Source organism: Ovis canadensis, chromosome 18 (genome assembly GCF_042477335.2).
Source record: "Ovis canadensis isolate MfBH-ARS-UI-01 breed Bighorn chromosome 18, ARS-UI_OviCan_v2, whole genome shotgun sequence".
Taxonomy (NCBI): domain Eukaryota; kingdom Metazoa; phylum Chordata; class Mammalia; order Artiodactyla; family Bovidae; genus Ovis; species Ovis canadensis.
In genome coordinates, this window is record NC_091262.1 from 53,731,543 (window position 1) to 53,753,494 (window position 21,952).

General features: G+C 35.4%; 1 protein-coding gene across 3 annotated transcripts in view; it reads right to left on the minus strand.

The window, feature by feature from the left end:
• Window positions 1-21,952, minus strand: part of PRKD1 (protein kinase D1) — a 360,252-nt gene that overhangs the window by 27,971 nt on the left and 310,329 nt on the right. For all 3 annotated transcript variants that reach the window (XM_069559447.1, XM_069559446.1, XM_069559448.1), the window contains 5 exons: window positions 20,448-20,525; window positions 18,898-19,177; window positions 17,152-17,204; window positions 14,944-15,016; window positions 12,406-12,512 (listed from right to left, as the gene is read on the minus strand). In XM_069559447.1, coding sequence (XP_069415548.1) covers window positions 12,406-12,512; window positions 14,944-15,016; window positions 17,152-17,204; window positions 18,898-19,177; window positions 20,448-20,525 — 591 coding nt within the window. The remainder of the gene's footprint in view (window positions 1-12,405; window positions 12,513-14,943; window positions 15,017-17,151; window positions 17,205-18,897; window positions 19,178-20,447; window positions 20,526-21,952) is intronic.

The following is a 21,952-nucleotide window of genomic DNA, read 5'->3' on the forward strand; positions in this document are numbered from 1 at the left end:
CAAAATTTTCCTTTTAAAGTCTAAAGTAAATTAATTAACTTAAAATGGTTTGATGATTATAACATCAACTATGGCATAGTCGTGTTCAGAAAGAACTTCTGTTAACTTCTCAGGCCTAGCTCAGAGATTTGGATAATAAATTTCATGGCAGAGTAAGCTATTACAGGACTTTGTGGCCATCTGTTTGTTGCATTTAAGTAATCTAATTTTCAGGAAATGAAACATTTGGTCAAATATAGGAAAGAATAGTGTCCATTCACACATTACAGATTGATGACATATCCATGGGGTGAATATGAGTTGTTTTGAAGTCTGGGAGGAAATGCCATTTGGAGATCAAGACAAAAATTTTCTGACTCAAACTGCCTAGAGAGTTCTTATATAATTAATGGAAGCTAGTCATTAAAAGCAAAAGATTTTATAAAAGCAGTAATACTTTATAAATAATATTTAATTAAAAATTTTAGTTTATACATGTATTCTATTTTATATTACACGTTTTAGATTTGCATTGAGGATTATTTTTCTTTACTTATAATCTTTAATTCTAATAGTGTCGCTTTATTGTAAACCTAACACTGTGAATTCATTCCAAACATCTAGCTGTGATAAATTAATGTCATGTTTTGCCCTTCTTCTACCTTCAGGATTATTATACTCAATTAGATTCAATGCATCTATTCAACAGATTATTGAGGAGTCAGCCTTAATGTGGGAACTTCTGACTACTTTCCTATCAAACAACTAAGTGATTTAGGTCATACTGAGACTGAAAGGAAGAAAATTAGAAGTGAAGAATCCAGGATCTAAGTTCTAAATAGCACACAGGGCAGACAGAATAAACCGGCACAGTGTGTGCAAGGATGGGGAAGTGGGGAAGTGAGGTACAGCAACATGGCAATGACTGTTGATAGTCACTCCTGAACTGAAAGAACACACCATCTTATACATTTTCTAATTACAATCTTTTAAAATTTATGCTTCACTTACTAACCCTAGAATTTACAATCACTTAATATGAAGGAGATACCTTGATAGTTGCTAAAAAAGTCAGTGTAGAGAGAAGATGATAAGAAGAAGACATGTGAAAGATAATACCCAAATTAATGTGGTAAACTCAGCTATCTCGCCTAAATTCTCTCTTAGTTTGATAACCAGAAATTTAAAGTGGAAGAAAAGAAAATTTCCTTTTGTCTTTCACCTAAAGGAAATTACAGTAAGTATGAAGCCCACACTTACGCCTCCTACTTTGTCCTATCGTTCTAGGTGGCTCTAATGGTAAAGAACCCGCCTGCCAATGCAGCAGATTGAAGAAATGCATGTTCAGTCCCTGGGTCAGGAAGATCCCCTGGAGGAGGACACGGCAATTCACTCTAGTATTCTTGCCTGGAGAATCCCACGGACACAGGAGTCTGGTGGGTTATATAGTCCACAGGGTCACAGACAGTCGGACATGACCGAAGCAACTTAGCATGCAGTATGCACGCATCTTCCCTCATGGGCTTCCCTGCTGGCTCAATGGTAAAGAATCTGCCTGCCAATTTAGGAGACACGGGTTAGATCCCTGGGTCAGGAAACTCCCCTGGAGAAGGAATGGCAACCCACTCCAGTATTCTTGCCTGGAGAAACACAGGGACAGAGGAGCCTGGTGGGCTACAGTCCATGGAGTTGCAAAAGAGCTGGGCATGACTTAGTGACTAAACAACAACAACATCTTCCCTCATTCTGTATTTTTAAACTTCAATGATGACAGAGGTGCTTCTACTCTGATGTCAATAGGTAAGGGCTGTGTTACACTACATGAGAGCCCTCCTGACTTAACATGGGGTGGGGATCATTTGGTTGTTGCATGCAAACGTGTCCTTATTTCATGTTTGGTTGACAAAAGCCTACAATTTATAAACAGTTCCATACTCTAGAAGTTATCTTTTAGGAGGTAACATTTTGGGAATGCACATTGATAATAACTCAGAACCAATAAACCTAACATATAATGTCAGAGGAATAAATGCACCAATATTACTTCAGTAAGACCAGATGTAACAATCCACCCTACTGTGAAAAACTGGCTGATATTTAGATCAATGGAGTCACAACCAAATTTAACCTATTAGACTCTGTGAACTCAGAAATGATCCAATCACTCCCGGTAAAACTGCTTGCATATACCATCCATCAGAATTTGCAGTGTAATATTATATTTTTGTGTGGCATTAATTAGCTCAGATTGACCCTGGTTTAAATAGCTCAAAATTCTGTGGAAGAAATAAGTTGAAGCATCTCCACTGGCTGTTAATACAATATATATATTGTGTCCAGATATCAAGAAGGGGAGTCAGCTTTTAGATGGCTAGCTTACAATGCACAATTTACCATTATTTTTTCCATCTTAAGTTAGCTACAAGTTCTGTGCATCCTATTAAGTACAACTGGCCCAAGAAAAAAATTTTAAAGAATCAGTTCAACATTTGCATAGAAGAAAAAAAAATCAGGTCAGGTCTGATATATAATTACCATATTCACATATATCCATAAACCTACCTACAACCCTCTCAAACACTCTGCACTTAATCTTTTCTGGAACTGCTTTAATCTAGCTTTAGATTTCAAGGCCATGCAGACACATGATAAATAGAATGAGTTCTCTCCTTTCCTTATAAAAGGAGAAGAGACTGAATGCAGAGAGAGAGGAGTATGCAAAAAACATACTTACAAAACCCTCCCATCACCTCTCATGTTTCTAGCCTTTTCACCAGGTAGAATTAGTATAAAAAGTATGTGCTATTTTCTACTTATCACCAGGAATCTTTTAGGGCATATGAATGGGAAATCTAAAAAGCGAAATCTAGATTCCTCAACCCACCATGTAAACTCATACACTGAGCTTCCACTGGCACTGTCTGTGTATGACTGAAGTTGTTACTATAATTTCAGAGAGTTGAGGGAGTGACTTCTACCAAATGAAAGGCCCTTACACAGCAAGAATACTGTACACATCCAGGTATCTACTCCCAAACCCCTGACCATGGCCAGAGTTTCAAGCTGAATTTAGGCAAAAGGATGGAATATTTGAGAATAAGAACAAAGGCTTAAAAGACAAAAAAAAATCAGTAACCGGTTGTTACTTTTTTTAAAAAAAAAAAATCAGTGTTAGTAAATATTCCACCCATAAAGTGTGACCCTCTTTCCTCCATGCCGTTACTCTAGTTTGTGTTTAGTGAAAAGGCATGAATTGAAAGAATGGCACGTTAAAATAAGGAAGTTGGAATTTGTAGATCAAGGTGTGTTTACTGTACATAAAAGTTAAAAATTGGATCAAATAGCTGAATTTTTTTTTTCTATTTGATACAAATGCATGGCAATAGACACACATCTGGAACACTTTTTTATTTCCTGCTAACCTACTGGCTGGAAACATGAACACATGAATCCAATCTCATCCCAATGTTAGATTTAAAGTGTAACTTTTAACAAAGTGTATCACTGTAACCCAATTACTATACTTAGAGGTCACCACTCCAGAAAGCATAACATTCTGTTATGAGGTTAAATGACCTGTACAGACACAAAATCTATCTGAAGTCTTAAGTACTGGATACTGGGATCTGGAGTGAGCATACCAGGTGTACTGGACAGAGTTAGAGGACAGAACGTCATGTGCAAAAAAGTCAGATTGTGTTATCTTACATTGAATATGGATTTTGTGGCACTTAGATGGCATATTATCAAAACTGAACAGGTTCTTAATTATGGGGCATCTCAGAATCTTTAAGTGAAAGACTATTCACTTCCAGGATATAGATGACCTGGATGTAGTATGCAGTATTTTCTAAGCTTTTTGAGCACATCTTAATCCTCACCTTCTTCCATGAAGGAACTCAGAAGACATGATCTTCCAAAAATAAGTTGGGAAACACTGATTTTAAAAAACACTTTAGGGACTTCCCTGGTGGTCCAGAGGCTGACTCTGCACTCTCAATGCAGGGGAACTAGATCCCACATGCCCAACTAAGAGAATGCACGTGGCAACTAAAGATCCTGCATGCCGTGATGAAGACCTAAGATCCTGTGTGCCAAAACTAAACCAAATAAGCAATAAATAAAATAGACCTGGTACGGCCAAATAAATAAACAAAAATAAATATGAAAACATTAAAAACACTTTATATACCATTTAATTCAACCCCTGTAAAACATTCCTGTGAAGCAAGCACATCGAGTCAGATGAATTCTAATCCATAATTAAGGAAACCAAGATTAAAAGTAATTTATGAAAAAACTGAAAAGCTCTTACTGGAACCTGGCCATCTGACACTAAGTTTTCATTATGACTAAAGTGTTATGGAATACAATATCTAGCCAGAAAATTTTTCAAGTTTGTTTTCTTTTCATTATAATATATTTTTAAAGTTTTTTCTTCTGTTTTAGACACATATATACATAATTTACAGACTTTTTTTGGAGCATGCAGAAGATAACAAGATCACTTTAGAGGTGTAAAACATGTCTTCAAAAGAAACAATTTCATGAAAATTGTTCACGTAGTAATGTAAAAAAGAAAAAAAATTTGAAGAAATATGAACACATAAGGTGAAACAACAGAAGTATAAACTTTTTATTAAACATAAAAGATAAAGTACTCACTTTTTGAATATTTTTCTCCTGAGAAAGAAAAGCTGACTCCTTCATGCTTTAAATAAAATCACCAGTTTCTGCAAATTTTCATTTTCCCACTCATACTTAGCAATATTATTCTCTGGTTTCCTGTTATGATTATCTCTTTCCACCTACTCTTGATCCTCTTTTTAGACTAAGAGAACAAAGCCAGGTATTTACAAGATATATATTTAATCTTGTTCTGTGAAGATAAATTACCATGTTTTGTAGTCAAAAAGGAATGAAGGTAAAGTATACTTTATTATCTTACTGGCATGCTCTGCGATTCTATACCACTCCGTTTCCTTCAGCTGTGGCCATATAATTTGCTCAACAAATATTTACTGAGTGTTTACTAGGGGCCAGGCATATGTTAATATATTTTCAGCTGTACCCCAGGTTTTGAGTCAATCGTGCTCTTTGTTAACACAAAATTATATGTCTCTATGTTCTCTATTTAAGAAATTCAATATCAAGTTATTTGAAATCATTCCTAGGAGCTAGACAAGTGGTTTCAATACGATTAATAGTAAGATAAGTATGGAATCTTTACTATATGCCAGGGACTAAGAATTTCAACAAATTATCATATTCAATTCTTATAACGTCTGTACAAAGTTTTATGGATAAGGAAATTGAGACTCAGAGAACCTAAGTAACTTATCCAAGCTCCTAAGACTCTTAAGCCTGATGTGAGAACCCTGGCAGTCTAAGCCCAGAATCTATGCTCTTAGTATTTTCCTTGGACTCAAATCCATTTAGAACCAGTGCTGCCTGTTCTAACTAATATGCATCAGGGGCTATGCTACTTAAGCCTCCTCATCTTACTCTCACAACCCATCTGAGCATGTTCTCTGGATTTCTGAATGCTACCTCATCAGTCTTGTCACCACAGTGTCCCTTATACCTGTTATGACATCCACATTGACAATTTGGATCCCTTGTCTTCCTGAATGATAAAATGTCTTCCCTATAGCTTAATCTGTTTTTAAGCTGGTGTACCACCCCCATCCCCACCCCAGTGTTGTTCTGCATTACCGATTCCACTCCTGATCTTGAAGTTTCATTGCCTTTAAAGGTATCACTCTGACAGTGTCTGGTTTCTTTCACACCCAATGCCCAATCTTCCTCCCCAGGGCTAAGCTTTAGAGGTAGCTGTAACATCTGGAACAATGAGCAGCCCATCTACACTCTTCCTTCTCATAAAATATCATAGTTTTCTAACTGGAGCCTAAAATTTAATTACTTATTTATACAGAATGGGGGCATTCTGACTGTTAAAAACTAGCTTTGATTATTATAACTAGTAGAGCCTCCAAAACAGTTTTCTTGTATTTAAACTTTTTTCTCTATACCATCCCTCAATACTGATCTGATTGTAATAATTTTTTGAAAATATTTCAATAATTCACAATCACCCAAGCATAATAAAATCCAGTTGACTTGGCACGGTATCTACGGCTCTCCATGAACTCTCACTAAAGCCATTTCCTAGTCTTACCTAAGTGTACTCTGCCCTTTCACAGTAGTCTCTAAACTAAGGGAGGCAAACTCTCGGGGAAATGGAAGATTAAGAGATATGTGAGCAGAGGGATAATGTTAAAGAAAATTTGCTTTGTTTATATTTGTACCCTTACTACCTGGAACATGGGAAGTACTCAATAATTATACTTTGAATGAATGAATCTTAACAATCCATAAATAATTTTCTAATGCAGATCTATTTGAGAAAATCTCCATACTCTTCAAATTCTCAATCCCCAAGTTGCCTTTCACAATATTTTTTTCCCCACTTCTCAAAAGGAAGGTATGCTTCTTATACATTCCTAACACTACTAAGGTACCTTGCCATGGGGAATAAAATTGTCTAGGAAAAAAATAAAGGGAAAGTTTGAAATATTGTGTTGGTATGAACGGAATAACTCTAATAACTTGGAACTCTATTCTTTGGCAACTTAGCTTCTTATGCATGCTTTCACCAAAATCAGAGAAGGATTTAATGGATCTATTAATAGAATTAAGAGAGGATGAATTTCTGAAGATAAATCACTTGGAATGTTTCAATCTTATCTGGGGGTCTGGCACTTACAACTTGGCTTCTACAATTTAACAAAAGCAATAAAACTGCTGAACTGTTTAATGTAAACAAAAAATAATAATCACCTAAAAATTTATTAACTACATTAAAAGAATAAACCTCATTAAATAATGTGCTTTCAGTAACATTTCATTTTTTATGTTCACAAGCATAGATCAAACTCTACAGAATATTTATCTTGTTAGACAAAGGTTTTACTAATAACTGTAATGATTAATGAATCAGGAGAATGCTTTACACATTCAGTGTTATAATCAAGAAATTTAAAAATATACAATGATTTTTATTGTAAATAAATATGAAAGGAGAACCAATAAAAGACTTTAAAATATAAAAATGTATAACATTGGAATATATTTCTGTCGTAAAAGTATAATGTAGTCAAAGAAAACAAAAATACTGTAAAATATGCTATTGCTTAAAAAGCCTATGGATGTGTTTTTAAATGACTGTTTAAAGATATAAAATGTTTTTGATATTTAGATTGTAATGCATATATTTAAATGAGTCATACAACGGCTTTATTTTCAAATACCAGGATTTTCACTATAGTACAAAATTAAAATTCTTTGGACTTCTGACAAAAATAGTTCTAGCTGTCAACTTAAAAATATACAGCAGATACAAAGATTTTTAGAATTCTTTCTGAGAATTCTAAAAGTGTTTAGAATTTGAAGAATTTTTAGAATTATTTTTTCAAACCACATGAAGGGATTTGAAGCCACTCTTTTAAAATGATCTAGTTTTCTACTTGTATTTCATAGTGTATTTATTTTACTAAGGTGGCCCCTCAGCCTACTAACCCTTTCCAACGTTTCTTTGGTCACCAAGAATCATGACTCTTTTAAGATTTCACCAATGCTGTATTTCCCTTTGAAAATCTCCCTCATTCTAGTACCCTGACCTCTGCCGTAACTCATGACTTCTTTCACTATGTTCTACGTTTCCACAGCTATCCTGACTTGCGGTTCCTTGTATCTGTCTGTCCAAATATATGATAAATATTCTAAAAGGTTTCATTCACTGTTACACAACCTAATAAATTGCTTTGTATCAAAGAAGGAAGGGCTTCAAGAGTACTGTTGAATGACTTAATATTTTTATTAATTGAAGGAAATTAATTGAAGTTCCTTTGAAACTGGAGAAATAATAGCACAATGGACAAAATTAGAGAATAATGTGCAGGGAAAACATTGGGAATAATTATTTGGTTTTTGGCTAGTTGGTTTGGGTAAGACTGGCACAGCAAAGTGGAGATGTCCTAACGTCAGAAATAGGAAACTGAAGTGTCTGTGAAAGAACAGAGTTCATGAAATAAATTAAGGAAATAACCTGAGAAATAATGACAGATGCGTCTCTTAACGTGGATGAGCTCACTCTGGGAATGAGTCCCAGATTAGCATAAACCATTTAGATGAAGGGAAGGTCAGTAAGAAGAACGGAGCTAGCAGGGGTAGCAGGGAAGGTGAAATGGGGCCTGATGAGTGCAGGGATGAAGTGAGGAGTGAGACCCAGAAAGGAGCAAATGATCAGTGCTTTGAAGCACTGAGGCTAGTCAAGTAGGGTAAAGACTGAAAAACAGCCAAAGAGGGATAGTTGGGCAAGAGGTAGAAGACAGGAGTATGGCAAAAGTTCCTCACACTGTAAAAAGGTGTGGAAACCCAAGACAGATATTTATGAGTAAGAATGGAAAGCAGTATGGAGCACAAATTAAAGTATGTCAATATAAAATGTGCTGCAGCCACGAGAGATGGCCTAGACAAATCAAGAACACAGTTTATTGTTGCTGTTCTTTTGTTTTAAAGTTAAGAGATACTTTAATGGAAAGAAGAGTGCCTCACAACAGAGAGAGATAAGAATGATGGTGGAATTTTAGGAGATAAGTAAAAGGGGATATACTGAATCTATGGCCTGTAAAATTCTTACATATCTTTTCCTACATTCTGTATTCAGCACCTTTAGTATTCCAAAATGCTCTAATATAATATATCATAAACAGAGGCTCTAGTATTCCTTAGAAAAAAATAAGCTGATATTTAAGATAAAGACAAAATAGTATATCAATTAGAATTATATACATTCATTAGCATTATCCTAAAGCTTTTGTGCACTGTGATATTATGTGAGAAAATGAAAATGAATTTAGACTAAACAAGCCTATGTTGATAACTTAAATTGTATTAAATATATCATGCCAGTATCACTTACTTTAGATTGCAAGTTTCTAAGCCTTCTGAGATTAATTGCATCTTCTTACGAAAGTCAGTTTTCTGTAATATCCCCAATAATCATAAACTATCTTTTTATCCCTATTTTGTTAACATTAATAGAAAAAAACACAAAAATTTCAGATTTACCTTTTTTAAAAATCAAGATACAACTTACAAAATCATACTATAAATAAAATCTCTTGGGAGTTTTTGAATGAAGTTTAACATCTACATTTATTTATCATCCTTCTGAAATATAATAATAATTACAAAGCATTTAGAGATAATGAAAACAGCTATTTGAAATGATGTAAATCAGGGATAACTAGGCCAAAACATTCACACTTGCCTTAATTTTTCAACTGTTCAAAGATATCTAAAGAGTATAGCTTTCTAATGACTAAATCAGCCTCTCGGAAGCCTTCGCCCAGTAAAGAAGATGAACGAGAAAGAGAAAGGAGAAGCCTACTTTTTCACACATTCATTTTTACAACTTTGAAGTCCTCTACAAGCTAAGAAGGTTTTTTATTAAAAAACAAACAAACAAACAAACAAAAAACAGAAACAGAAACAAATCAGAGTTCAACAACAACAAAACTAACAGAACTACGTGAGGAGAATGTTCTCCCATCAGCCATTTCCAGCCCACTTGGTCCTCTCCGGACAATCTCAGAAGGAAGAACAGGATGGGGCAGAAATAGTCAAGACTCCAGGTTTAAGCATAAATGAGGAAACTAGCTTTCATAAGCATGAGACCACTGGCAGAGGATACCAAATGCTTCTGCGTATCACTTTTATATCCGGAGGGAGAGGATTCTGCTCCTCAAGATTAGAAAAAGAAAACCTTCTGCACCATTCAGCTGATTTCAATCACGGTACTTTTTCTGAACCTATCAATTAGTGACTCAGAATCCTCCCCTCGTCTCTCTACTTATTACCGTATTTTCTTTTCAGGTTTAAAAAATGAATTACTTATTTTTATAAGAAATATAAACCAGGGCAATGAGGGCTTTCAAAGAACAAACAGTCCTTCTTAACTAACCAATTAACCATTAATAGCAAACAGAGTCCAGACATTTGCTTCCTGGTTGGATACTATGACTTCTTATGTGACAGGATGATGTCTCTGTACAGTTTTTTTTTTTCTCTGTACAGTTTTAATTCAACAAGCATTCATCCAACAAATATTTGCTAAACATCTAATGTTTGTCAGGAACAATCTTTGGTATTTGGGATACATCAGTATATATTTTGGGATATATATCAGTTATTTGATACTGTTAGCAAATAGCAGCATCTGCCCTTCTGAGACATATATATTCCAGAGCAGGGATTGTGACTGGGGATGGGGAAAGAAATCCACAGCAAATATAATAAGTAAAATTCTGTAATAGGCTAGAATATGGTAAGTGCTATGGAAAAAGAGAATACAGATCAGACTAATTTCTGGTGAACAAGTTTGAAACAAATGTCAACTTTTGGTAAAGTATGAACTCTCAAACCTCATATACATAAACCAAGCTTTAATAAGACTCCTTGTACAGGTTTTGTAATTAAAAATTCAACATTTAAGTATGTTGTAAACATCAGACTAAAAGGAAACCTGAAAATACAATTTACAGACAATTTAAATACAATTTAAAGACTCATGACAGGAAGGACTTGAGTGTCTTTGTCCCCACTGTATGCACTGAGCCAAGAACAGAGATTAGCTCATGATATGTACTCAATAAATATGAGTTTGATGACGGAAATGAAGAACAATTGGGGACAATGGGGATGAATGATAACTGATGAGGATTTTTGAGATTTCAGGCCACAATATGTGAACTGTTCAAACTCTTTGTATGCTCAAGGGACAAAATCTGACTTTCAACCTAACCAAATTCTTTACCGAAAGCCACATTATGGTGACATTTTTGCCAAATGCATGTTTACTGCATCTGAGTTGCTGATTGCAGCTACTCTTTTGCAAAGGAGATGGAATCAGTTTATGGTGTATTTTATTTTTCTACCTTACTACAGAGTCAGCAGCTGATAATGTGTTGTCATGCTCAGGAAAGCCAATTAAAGGGCTATACAGAGAGAATTAGATGATCCTCTGCAGCTCCAATAAAAAGTAGAAAGGCACAACCATGTCAATTGAAACTCCTCTTACGTCCTGTAAAGAAAGAGAAATGTCTTATCCTTATGCCAACTGTGGCAAGGCTGCAAAGGAGTCGGCCTTCAGGACATCAGGTGAGAGTGGAGACCGGAAGAGGGGGGTCCAAGTATGGAAAGGTGCCACTAAGTTATCAGATGTGACAACTCAATGTTGTCAAGAATTTTTTGCAAAAGAATCTGAGTAGCAAGCACCAAACTATGCGTGAATTGTCAGCTTAAGATCTGTGGTTATCTTCTTCCAAGAAGGCAGAGAACACTGTGGTAGTTCTTTGTGTTACAGAAGCACGAAAGTTTATCCAAAAGCACGAAAACACCATCTTTAGAACATATGAGTCTCAGAAAAGTCTATGTCATTTTTTAATATACAGCAACAATTATTTCGGTTGTCTGTACACATGAGATCCTTTAGGGCAGAAAATCATATCTTTTTCAACTTTTTTATTGTATAAATTCAATAAATGCCACTTATATGAAACAATAAATGAAGAAATTCAGTCTGTTTTGTTTTGCTAGCAATGCTCAGATGAAAATTATTTAATAAAACTATAAATCAGAAATTATGATCAGCTTGCATGTAGATAACTATGGAAGTTATATAAAAATGGGCATTTATCAAGGATTTAAACTGTCCAGACTGGACAGCTAGGTTGGCCACATTTAGTAAATAAACAACTGCTTTATTTCCTTTTGATCTGCATAAAAAGTTTTAATAATTTAAAAAATTATGTATATCACATAATACTTTTCATTAGCAAATTCTGGCTTTAAAAAGGAACTGCCATAAAAAACGAGAAGAGTTAAGGAATAGTCTCAATATTAAATAAAAGGCTTACAGTGAGACACAAAGAGGACATTGATAAGATCAAGATCATCTGATTCTCAGGCATGTATTACTCTTTTACTTGATATGCTGACAGCTACATACTGACATATACTCAATTCAGATAATTATCACAGCATAAAGGAGGAATGTTTATGAAGGCAAGGTCATTGATAACGTAAAACAAAATGGTCACAGCATGTCCACTATGGGCAAATGCTGAACAGTATTCATTTAATGAGAATTAATAACACACTAAAACCTAGAATTAAGCACATAGAAAGGAAAAGCTGCTGCCTAGTCTCAGGGAGGATACCACCCAGGCAGTGCTTGATCTGCCGTTTCATTTATTTAAACATATTCCTAAATATCTATGCCACAGATAATGGGTAACTTTCCTTTGTTTTGCAGAAGTTAATGGGATATATTATAGACCCCATATAAAAAACAAAAAGTACCTGAAGAATTGCAACCTCATTACGAAGCTGGCTTTCTTGTTTTGTTGGAAACCTTAACTTGTCAATGATCTTAATAGCTACATCTCTTCCTGTTTTACGATGTTTTCCTTTAAAATAAAAAAGAAATAATAGCATAATCTTATTAAATATAATCTCTGTTGAAGAATACCAGAATTTATAAGGACATTTTAGAATTATAAAAATGGTTTACTGAAAAAATTAACATTTCTGGTGAGCACTGACTTTTGCCCATCAAGATTTCATTGCTTAGCTCCATTATTATAGATCAAATATACACTATAAACTTAGCCAAATTCAAAACACAAAAGAATTAGGACATTAAAAGCTATTCATATGAACAATCTGATATTTCTTACAAAACATATGTTTTAGAAACAGGATATTGAGCTACTTAATATGGAAAATATTCATACCACTGGCAAAAGTACTCTCCTTAAGAAAGGATGAAGTCCTGATAAACTAATGTATGCTGTAACAGAAAGAATAAAAATCTTGGCACTAATAGTGTCATGGTCTTGAGCAAACCACTAAAGCTTTCTGAGTTCCTCATCTTCAATGGTAAGCACTGTTGTGAGAATTAGATGTCACGAGATATGTGCAGTACACAGAGTGCCCAGATAACTATACACACTCAAAAAACATGTTCTCATCATCATTATCACCATCGTCAACATCTGACAGGCCCTTTACATACATCCTATCCAATTTAATTCTCACAATAAACCTAGGGAATCAAAGGGTCCCCTCAAGCTGTTCACTTCTACACTACTTGATTATAGAAGATACGAATAAAGTAATACTAATTGAATTTGAGAGTGAAACTAATTACTCACTATTTTTGGCCACATATAAACTAATTCAAAATTCTATTATTTTTGCATTTGGGGTAATTCTAGTGCCGCTTCTCCCTGAAACCACTTTCACTATTCCTTCCAACTCCTTCGAGAATGCTTCCCTTCACAACTGACAAAACTATTGTCTTGTCTTCATGTTCTTTACTTTCACTGGCTGCAACCTCTGTTCAAACTCAGACTTTTACTGCAACTGCTGTCTGCAAGACTGTGGCATTTTTCGTCTCCATGTTTCTGTCTCTATGGCACTTGACCTGTCTTCTCTGACTGTTCTCATCTGCTTCATCCGTACGTGTCCAGGTATAACTTTTTAGTCTTCCTTGTGGAGGCCACCTTCTAAACCCACTCCTTCACTGTTGGATGTTACAAACTATCTGGCGCATGCTGGTTTCTCTAATCTCATTTCTTAGCCATTTCACCCCCACACTATATTCAGTTATGTATATTTACCACACTTCACGGGCTTCCCTGGTAGCTCAGTTGGTAAAGAATCCACCTGCAATGCAGGAGACCCTGGTTCAACTCCTGGGTCAGGAAGATGCCCTGGAGAAGGGATTGGCTACCCACTCCAGTATTCTTGTCTGGAGAACTCCCATGGACAGAGGAGTCTGCTGGGCTACAGTCCATGGGGTCTCAAGGAGTTGGACATGACTGAGCAACTAAGCACAGCATCACGCTCTATGCACCACGATTGTCCTTTTTTGCATGCACGCAATTAGTACACTGCAGAACAATTCCTTGTGTTATACTTAGTCTCCCCAATCACACTGTTAGGCCTTGACGGAAAATACAATGGTTGCTGACTCAATGACAGACTTTCTGTCCAAAAAAATGATTTGTACATTTTATAAGAATCAAAATTACTTTGTAAAACAGAATAGAACTTAATTAAGTTTTTAAATAAAAAAGCATAACATTATACTATGATAAGTAATAGAGTCAAACATTGTGATTATTTCAGAGCACCCCATCTCACAAAAAAGATAATCTGTTACTGATTATATTAAGTAATTGAAAGTTATGAGGCCATTTTACAGGGCAGGTAAAAAAACTGATATCTTGTTTAAGGATTTGAAAAATGTGATTGAACTGACTACAATCTAAGACAGAAGCTTTAACTAAATTCACCAAATAACCTGAGAATAAGAAAAATGTAAACATTTAATATTTTACTTCATACATGTAAAAAATGCAAACCTTAACAAAATACATAATATTGCTAAAGATGTTAGAATAGAAGATGTTAGATTCTAACATCTAATAAAGACGTCAGAATAGACTAGTTTTTGCCTAGTTACATGAATGGATTTCTATAGCATTCTGACAAAATATGCTAAGAGGAAAAAGAATGTTTCCAAATTACAGTTTCCTTGTTTCTTAATATTTTGCCTGTATAAACCAATATTTAACCGTTATTGTGTATAGAGTTTATCAATATTTAAGCAAAAGAAGTTTTTTAGGAGTAGAAAAATTTCTCTTTCAAAACAGACATGTTTTAATTTTCCAGTTAGTAATAACCTCAAGAGAAATTTCTAAAACAGGTAAGTCACAGAAGACAAAACATCTAAAACACATCTACATATAGGTTTTTATATTCTTCTTGGAGATACTAATTTTCTTAACACAAGTAGCCGAAACTATAAAAATAACTGGTGAATCAACATACCTCCATACACAATTCCAAACTGTCCAGAACCCAGTACTTCATCAGGAAAAATCTGATAAACTGTGCTGATGTCCTACAGGTACAAGTCCAGAGGAAAAAAAAACATGAAGTGAAACAACGTATCAGTCCTAACAAATTCTATAATTTTATTAAATATATCATTAATACTTGATGAATTTAAACATAAACAATTTAAATGTCAGATGAAACCTACAATATAATGATAATATTAAAAACTCACCCTTCAATTGAATGTTGTAATGTTTGAAAACTATTCTGCTCTTAACCAGCAGAAATTTTTCAGTGTTCAAGTAAATAGGTTTCATTAGGGAGAAAAAAAAGACTTAAAACTATATAATGTCATTTATATATATATAATGTCAAAAACATATGTAATGCCAGTATTAGAAACAGATTTGCTTATTGAGATGGTTATTTAGAAATTTCACATTAAATAATCATGATTCCCAATCACGTCTCTTTGAGTTCTGATTCCAACCCATTTCATTCTTTATGGCTAAAATGGTAAGGCTGCTTCTTATTCAATCATCTACATCAGATGATTTTAAACTGGAAGGAAAAGGGGCTCAATCACTGTGAATGAGCCAGAGACACAACAAACAGATAATGAAATTTTTCATTTATAAGGTGACCAGACTGTTTCACTTTTTCCACTCACAGAGGTTACAAGTTTCCAAGCGTCTACTCTTTCCTCTTTGAAGTAATAATTGCTAAGTAAAGCATTCTGTTTTAAATGACTGTGTTTACAACCTGTGATTTGATGATGACAATCATCAGAGTATAATGCAATACATTTTCACTTTTAGTATTGCTATGACATACCATGGAATTTTCTGCCTATCCTCCACCCTTTTATCGTTGTCCTTTCAAAACCAAAAGTCCCTTTACCTCACATCTTACCCTCTGCATATTCTATATATTCCTATCCTTTTCCTTTGTCCCTCCTCCAGAAAAAAACTACAAGTCTTTCTATCCTCTGATCCCTTCAGAGTATCTATGGTTCAGAGTTCAAGGTTGTCTGAAGACAAGAAAAGAAATTAATACCACTCTAGTAGTCTGAGTCCAAGTACGACTTCATTTTTTTCTGATAGCTCAATGGCCATCTAGAATTTGTAGGTGGAAGAACCACAAAGGAATCTAGAATTTCACAAGAGATTCATAGGTAGATAAATATTTCTCAAAGTCTTCTCTGGCTAAGAGCAACAGAAATCTTTATCTTTTGACTAATAGAAAAAGAGGTCTTTATCTTGTGACTGACAGAATAAGAATACAACTAATTTTTGTTATGAACTTTTCCTAATTCTCTCAATCATATTGGTTTTCAGTTTATTTTATGCCAATTTAGTAAAGGTTGCAAAGTTATGCTGGTGATAAATTAAGTTTCACAGAGTTTACTTTTTGAAAAGTAAACTTAGATTAGTGTAAGGCTACAGATATTTTCCTTTTGGTCACAGGCATAGCAGTCAAAATTGAGGGAAAATCTGAGTCACAGGATGAGGTAGGAAAGGCCTCGTTACTTTTGGGCTTCTAGCCACAGTCACAAAGTATAATAAAAAAAAAGCAAACATATGACAGAGTGTAAATTACTTCATAATATGTATATGATCTACACAGAATTTTCAAAAACTGAGCTGATGGAATTAGGTGGTACAGTTGACTAGGGTGCTAGAATGTGGACCCATAAAATCTCATTTATGCAGTTTTATCAGGCCTCCTTGATAAGTACAAGTGATTGTAAGTGTATTTGCAACTCCTTGTCATATGATAGCACTCCTAGGTTGCAATCAAGGAAAGAGAATAAGGGCACGTTTAAGCTACTCATGAAATTCAAATAATTTATCTATTTTATCTGGTATTACATAACATCAACCATTTAAAATTCCAGTATCAAGATGGGTCAAATATATAAAAAATCAGGCACTGCATTACAATTGCTTACCTGAAATGAAAAATAGTTATCCAGCTCTCCACACTACAGAACAGATTATAGAAAATCACTAAAGAATTGATACAATGTAATGTTTCTAAAATTTTATAGAGGAAAAACATCCAAAGGGACCCTATTTTATTTTCTAGAAAATACTAAAAAATTAAAATGTCAGATCAATAAAAATGTATTTTATGATGCTCTTATTTTCCAATAAAAGATCATAGTACCAAGTTTTATATTAGTAGGTACATACTCACCACATTTTCTTGAATCTGGCAGTTTGAAACTGAAATACTCACAGAAATATCTCCTAGAAATACACATTAAAAAATACACAAAAGAAGTAAGAGAGGTAATCGCAAAATAGGTAAACACATGTTTATTAATCAAGCTGCAGGGATATTTTTAAATCATAGCAATTATATTCTTCTAAGAAAATGCCTATTAGAATATTTGTTTGCTTTTACAGTTACAGATTTACTCTGTACTTTGCTTTGAAAAATAATAGTATTTTGTCAGTTTAGAGTTGGAAGTCATAAAGATTTGGGTTCAAATTCTGGTTTGCCATTTCTTAACTCTGGTACAAGCAGAAGCAGCTTAATGCCACTAGGGTCTGATTCCCTTACCCATAAAGCAGGCAAAACATTAACATCCACCTACTGGGGTTATTTTAAAAATAGAGATCTCACATAAAATGGTTAGCACTCCAATAGGCATATATATCCTATTAATATGTACTGAGCTTCCCAGGTGGTGCCAGTGGTAAAGAAGCCGCCTGGTGAATCCCATGGATGGAGGAGCCTGGCAGGCTATACAGTCCATAGGGTGGCACAGAGTTGAACATGACTGAAGCTACTTAGCATGCATGCATGCAATGTGTACACTGGTTATAGAGATCAACTAAAAAGTTGTGACAAATTAAATCTATCACAGATCATCAGATCACTTTTATGTGAAAACAGAGGGTTCTTTGCCATAGGCTTCATTATTAATAGCCACTGTGAGACTGTCAAGTTACATCTGTATACAGATACTCCTCTAACATATCTTTCAAAAATGCATCCTCCATTTTTGATCTCGATTGAATTCTGGTACAATTTATCTCATGCTACAATGAACAGAGAGATCTACCTGGGAAAAAATGATTTAAGAGTTTCCAAGTACTCTGAGCACAGAGAAGGCACCGGCACCCCACTCCAGTACGCTTGCCTGGAGAATCCCATGGCCAGAAGAGTCCATGGGGTTGCTAACAGTCAGACACGACTGAACGACTTCACTTTCACTTTTCACTTTCGTGCACTGGAGAAGGCAATAGCAACCCACTCCAGTGTTCTTGCCTGGAGAATCCCAGGGACAGGGGAACCTGGTGCCTGCCATCTACAGGGTTGCACAGAGTTGGACACGACTGAAGCGACTTAGCAGCAGCAGCAGCAGCAGCAGCAGCAGCAGCAGCAAGTACTCTGAACACTAAGCCTCCTGCAGAGAGTAGCACATTCGGTGGTTTGGAAGGACTTAACTCAGATTTGCAGATGGCAAAACTGGCATTCCAGTCAAGCTCGAGCTGACACGATTACTTCTTCTTTTATCACCAAAGAGATTACTTCTTTAATCACCAATAGCCCAAGTTTCCGCTATTATTAGATATATTGGGTTGACATGCATCTGTTCAAATTTTTAATATAAAATAAAACACCTTATCTGTAGAAGCTTTTATTTGGAGACCCCCCCCCTTTTTGTTTGTTCAGTCACTAAGTCATGTCCAACTCTTTGTGAACCCATGGACTGTAGTATACCAGGCTTCCTTGTCCTTTACTATCTCCTAGAGTTTTCTCAAACACATGTCCATTGAGTTGGTGATGCTATCCAACCATATTACCCTCTGTCACCCGCCTCTCCTCCTGCCATCGATTTTTCCAAATATTAGGGTCTTCCAACAAACTAAACATCCCTAAAGGGGTTCTCTTCACCTGTTCTAAAGACAGACAGAAAACCAGCAGACTCACTGTGCACGTTGGTTCCAGAACCCACAGAGGACCCCTTGGGTATGACGGGCATGAGGGCATGCTGGATGGCCACCTCCCACATCCTGGCCACATCAGCACCAACGCCACTGGTGAGGACGCTGCTGTTTGGTGGTGGGCTGGAGGGGTTGACCACATTTTCTCCCACATAATACACGATGTTTGCTGTAGTGATCTCAAAACAGTGAGGGTTGGCCCCACTAGGAATTAAAGCTGATGGTTTTGCTGGTTCCAGAGATAAAATTTCTGATAAAGGTATTTCCTGTGGAAAAAAGTATGTACTAAATGGAGTTTATCAAAAGGATAAAACTTCCAAATAAAACTCATGTCAGGGACATGTAAGAAATGACATTACAATCAGCTAGCATTTCTATAAAACAGTTTTATAAGATACAGAATATAACTAAGAAAAACACAAAAATAAAATTATCATCTCCTTTTGCCAGAAAAGTTTAAGTGGCTTTTTAGTATATTCATGCAATAAGAATAAATATGAATAATTTTGAACCTGCATCAAAATCTAAGTCTTAGACTATAAATGATAATTTTAATAACTGTGAGGGAAAATCACAACCCTTTTGAAATGCATTTGGGTATGCACAGCTGTTTTTAAATTTCAACTATTCTTTAAAGCACTGAAAATAAGTCATGTAATTTGACTTGATAGATGTTAATATAATAATAAGGCCACATGAACAATTTTAGTGAGGAATACCACAGAGAGTGGTTTTAAAAGCAGTTGCCTTTAAGACAGTTTTGATATTTAAAAAATTAATCACCATATTGTCCTTTAGGATGGAGAAGAAATAATAACTTTTAAAACAAATGTTTAACTTAAAAGTTAATGAGGTTTCCTTTTTCTGTCAGGTCTGTGTAAAGGGGCCATGGAGAACAACACCTACTATCACTGAGCCTTCATTATTCTTGATGGAGCAAATATATACTTTTTCACTCTAAATTTCTTTTGGAACCATGTTTCAATGGGTGATATGTTATGTGACATCTGTATTATTTCATGTAGAGAGACAGAATGAAAACAGCTGCCAAATTATTTTTCTAGCAGAAAGTGCTCCTTATGATATTGGCAATATAGGGAGGAATCATACAATGTTTCTTCACCCCTGGTGACATATTTGCAGGACTACCAGTGCAAAACAAAACAAAGAAAGTTGGCTAGAACAGACTTCAGGAATTTACTTTTCACTAATCTTCTGTGACCCTGAACTTGCTAGTTAAAACACATATCCCTGCTAAAACAGACAGTTAAGCTTCTTCTCCCCGACCTACTCCCCCACCATCCCATGGGGCCAGAAGCATTCCACAGTGAAATTTGAAATTCACAGATGACTAATCAGATCACAACCTGATTTTCTCCAAATCTAAAAACTACAGAGAACAAAAAAGTATCTCTTGGAGCAAGCTTCAGAAGAGTCACATTTGTTGGGTGTAATTTTGTATTTCTGATACTCTACATTCCCATAAGCAAGCAAGAGGGGGCATGTGACCTCAGTCAAGGAAAGGGTCACCCTTACCTTGTAGTATCTGCTTCCTGTGTCATTCTGAAAGAGGGTAATACATTTGCTATCCAATCTCCAATAGTGCCGCTTCCGCTGAAACAGAAGTTTGATACAGTATCTTTTAAAAACTTAAAAAAAAGAAAAAATCCAAGACAGAGAAAATCAAAACATTTTCCCACTGGGGCATAAGATTTGATGGGGGAAAGTATGCGGCCTTTGGAAGAGGAAGACTAACAATTTCAAGACTCTAGAAGGTGTCTATCCAGCAAATGTGTAGTGAGTTTCTGCACCTACATTTGAGAGTTATAAATATTAAAAGAGATGATGTATTAGCACCCAGAGCAGTGCCTGGCACTTAGTCCAAGTAGAATAAATAGAAAACACCATTTTAAAATTTATTTGATGGCTTGAAGAGCCAGAGGTGGATTAATAGCTGTAATAAAAGGGCTTCATGGGAGATATAATATTTATATTCTATTGTTTTAGAACATAAGGCATGCCATGCTGATCCAGCCAGGCCTTCTGGCTTCCATTAGAGATGGCACAGTAGAACTAAAGAATGTTGAGCAGGATGGCAAGGCTGACTCCATGGGATCAACCTCACATTAGAGGAATGCATCAATAGCTTGACTTTCTCTTAAGCTTATTGCAGATCTAAACATCCATGATTTGGTGATCAGGTCCTTGTGTATCTGTATGAATGCATGTATTTCTCCTTTTCAGACTAAAATGTCCTAATACTATTCTTGGTCTCTTCTACAACCTATCTTACACCAGTCAAATATACTAAATATGCTTCAAATATTTTACCACATCTAGGAAAGACTGGATGAAATTCAGTTGAGTCCTACATTAAGCTCTCTCTGGAAGAGAAGGTTGAGATTATAGACACAGCTGTTAGGTTACAGGTGTCAATTTACCTAAAGAAATGATAGGAATTCTACGGCTAGGAGGTGATAAGTAAAACATTACCAATAGCTGAGAAAGCAGCTTATTACTAATTGAAACATACATCAATACATGCACAACCTCATGCATCAACTATCAGGAAAATAAGAAGTAGTGAGAAACTCAGAGTATAATAAAAATTTTAAATGTGCTGTCTTTTATCTAATATAAGATTACTATGTTTCTGAATAGGTCAATTTTTAAGTGAACACTTAAGGATTTAAGAAGTATGTAACAGTTATTTTTTTTCTCCCTAAAATGCAGGGCTCAAAAATTTTTTTGAATCACAGATGAGCATTCTGAAAGTTTTCACGGCTGCTATAAAAAGCTGGTAGACACTCAAGTTGTTTGGGAATCATCTCAAGTAATACAGGGAAAGGACTCTGTTTCCCTGAGATTGCTGTCGACTCTTTTCTAACTCAGTTGTTTACTCAACTGCATGGAACCCTCAGAGACTGTGAATGTTCTCCCCTGATCCTGTACCCTGCCTGCCCTAGGGTTTGTTCCTGCTAACCCAGATATCCCACAGTCTTGACAGAGCACCAGAAGCTCCTCTAGTTAAAGCTCACAAG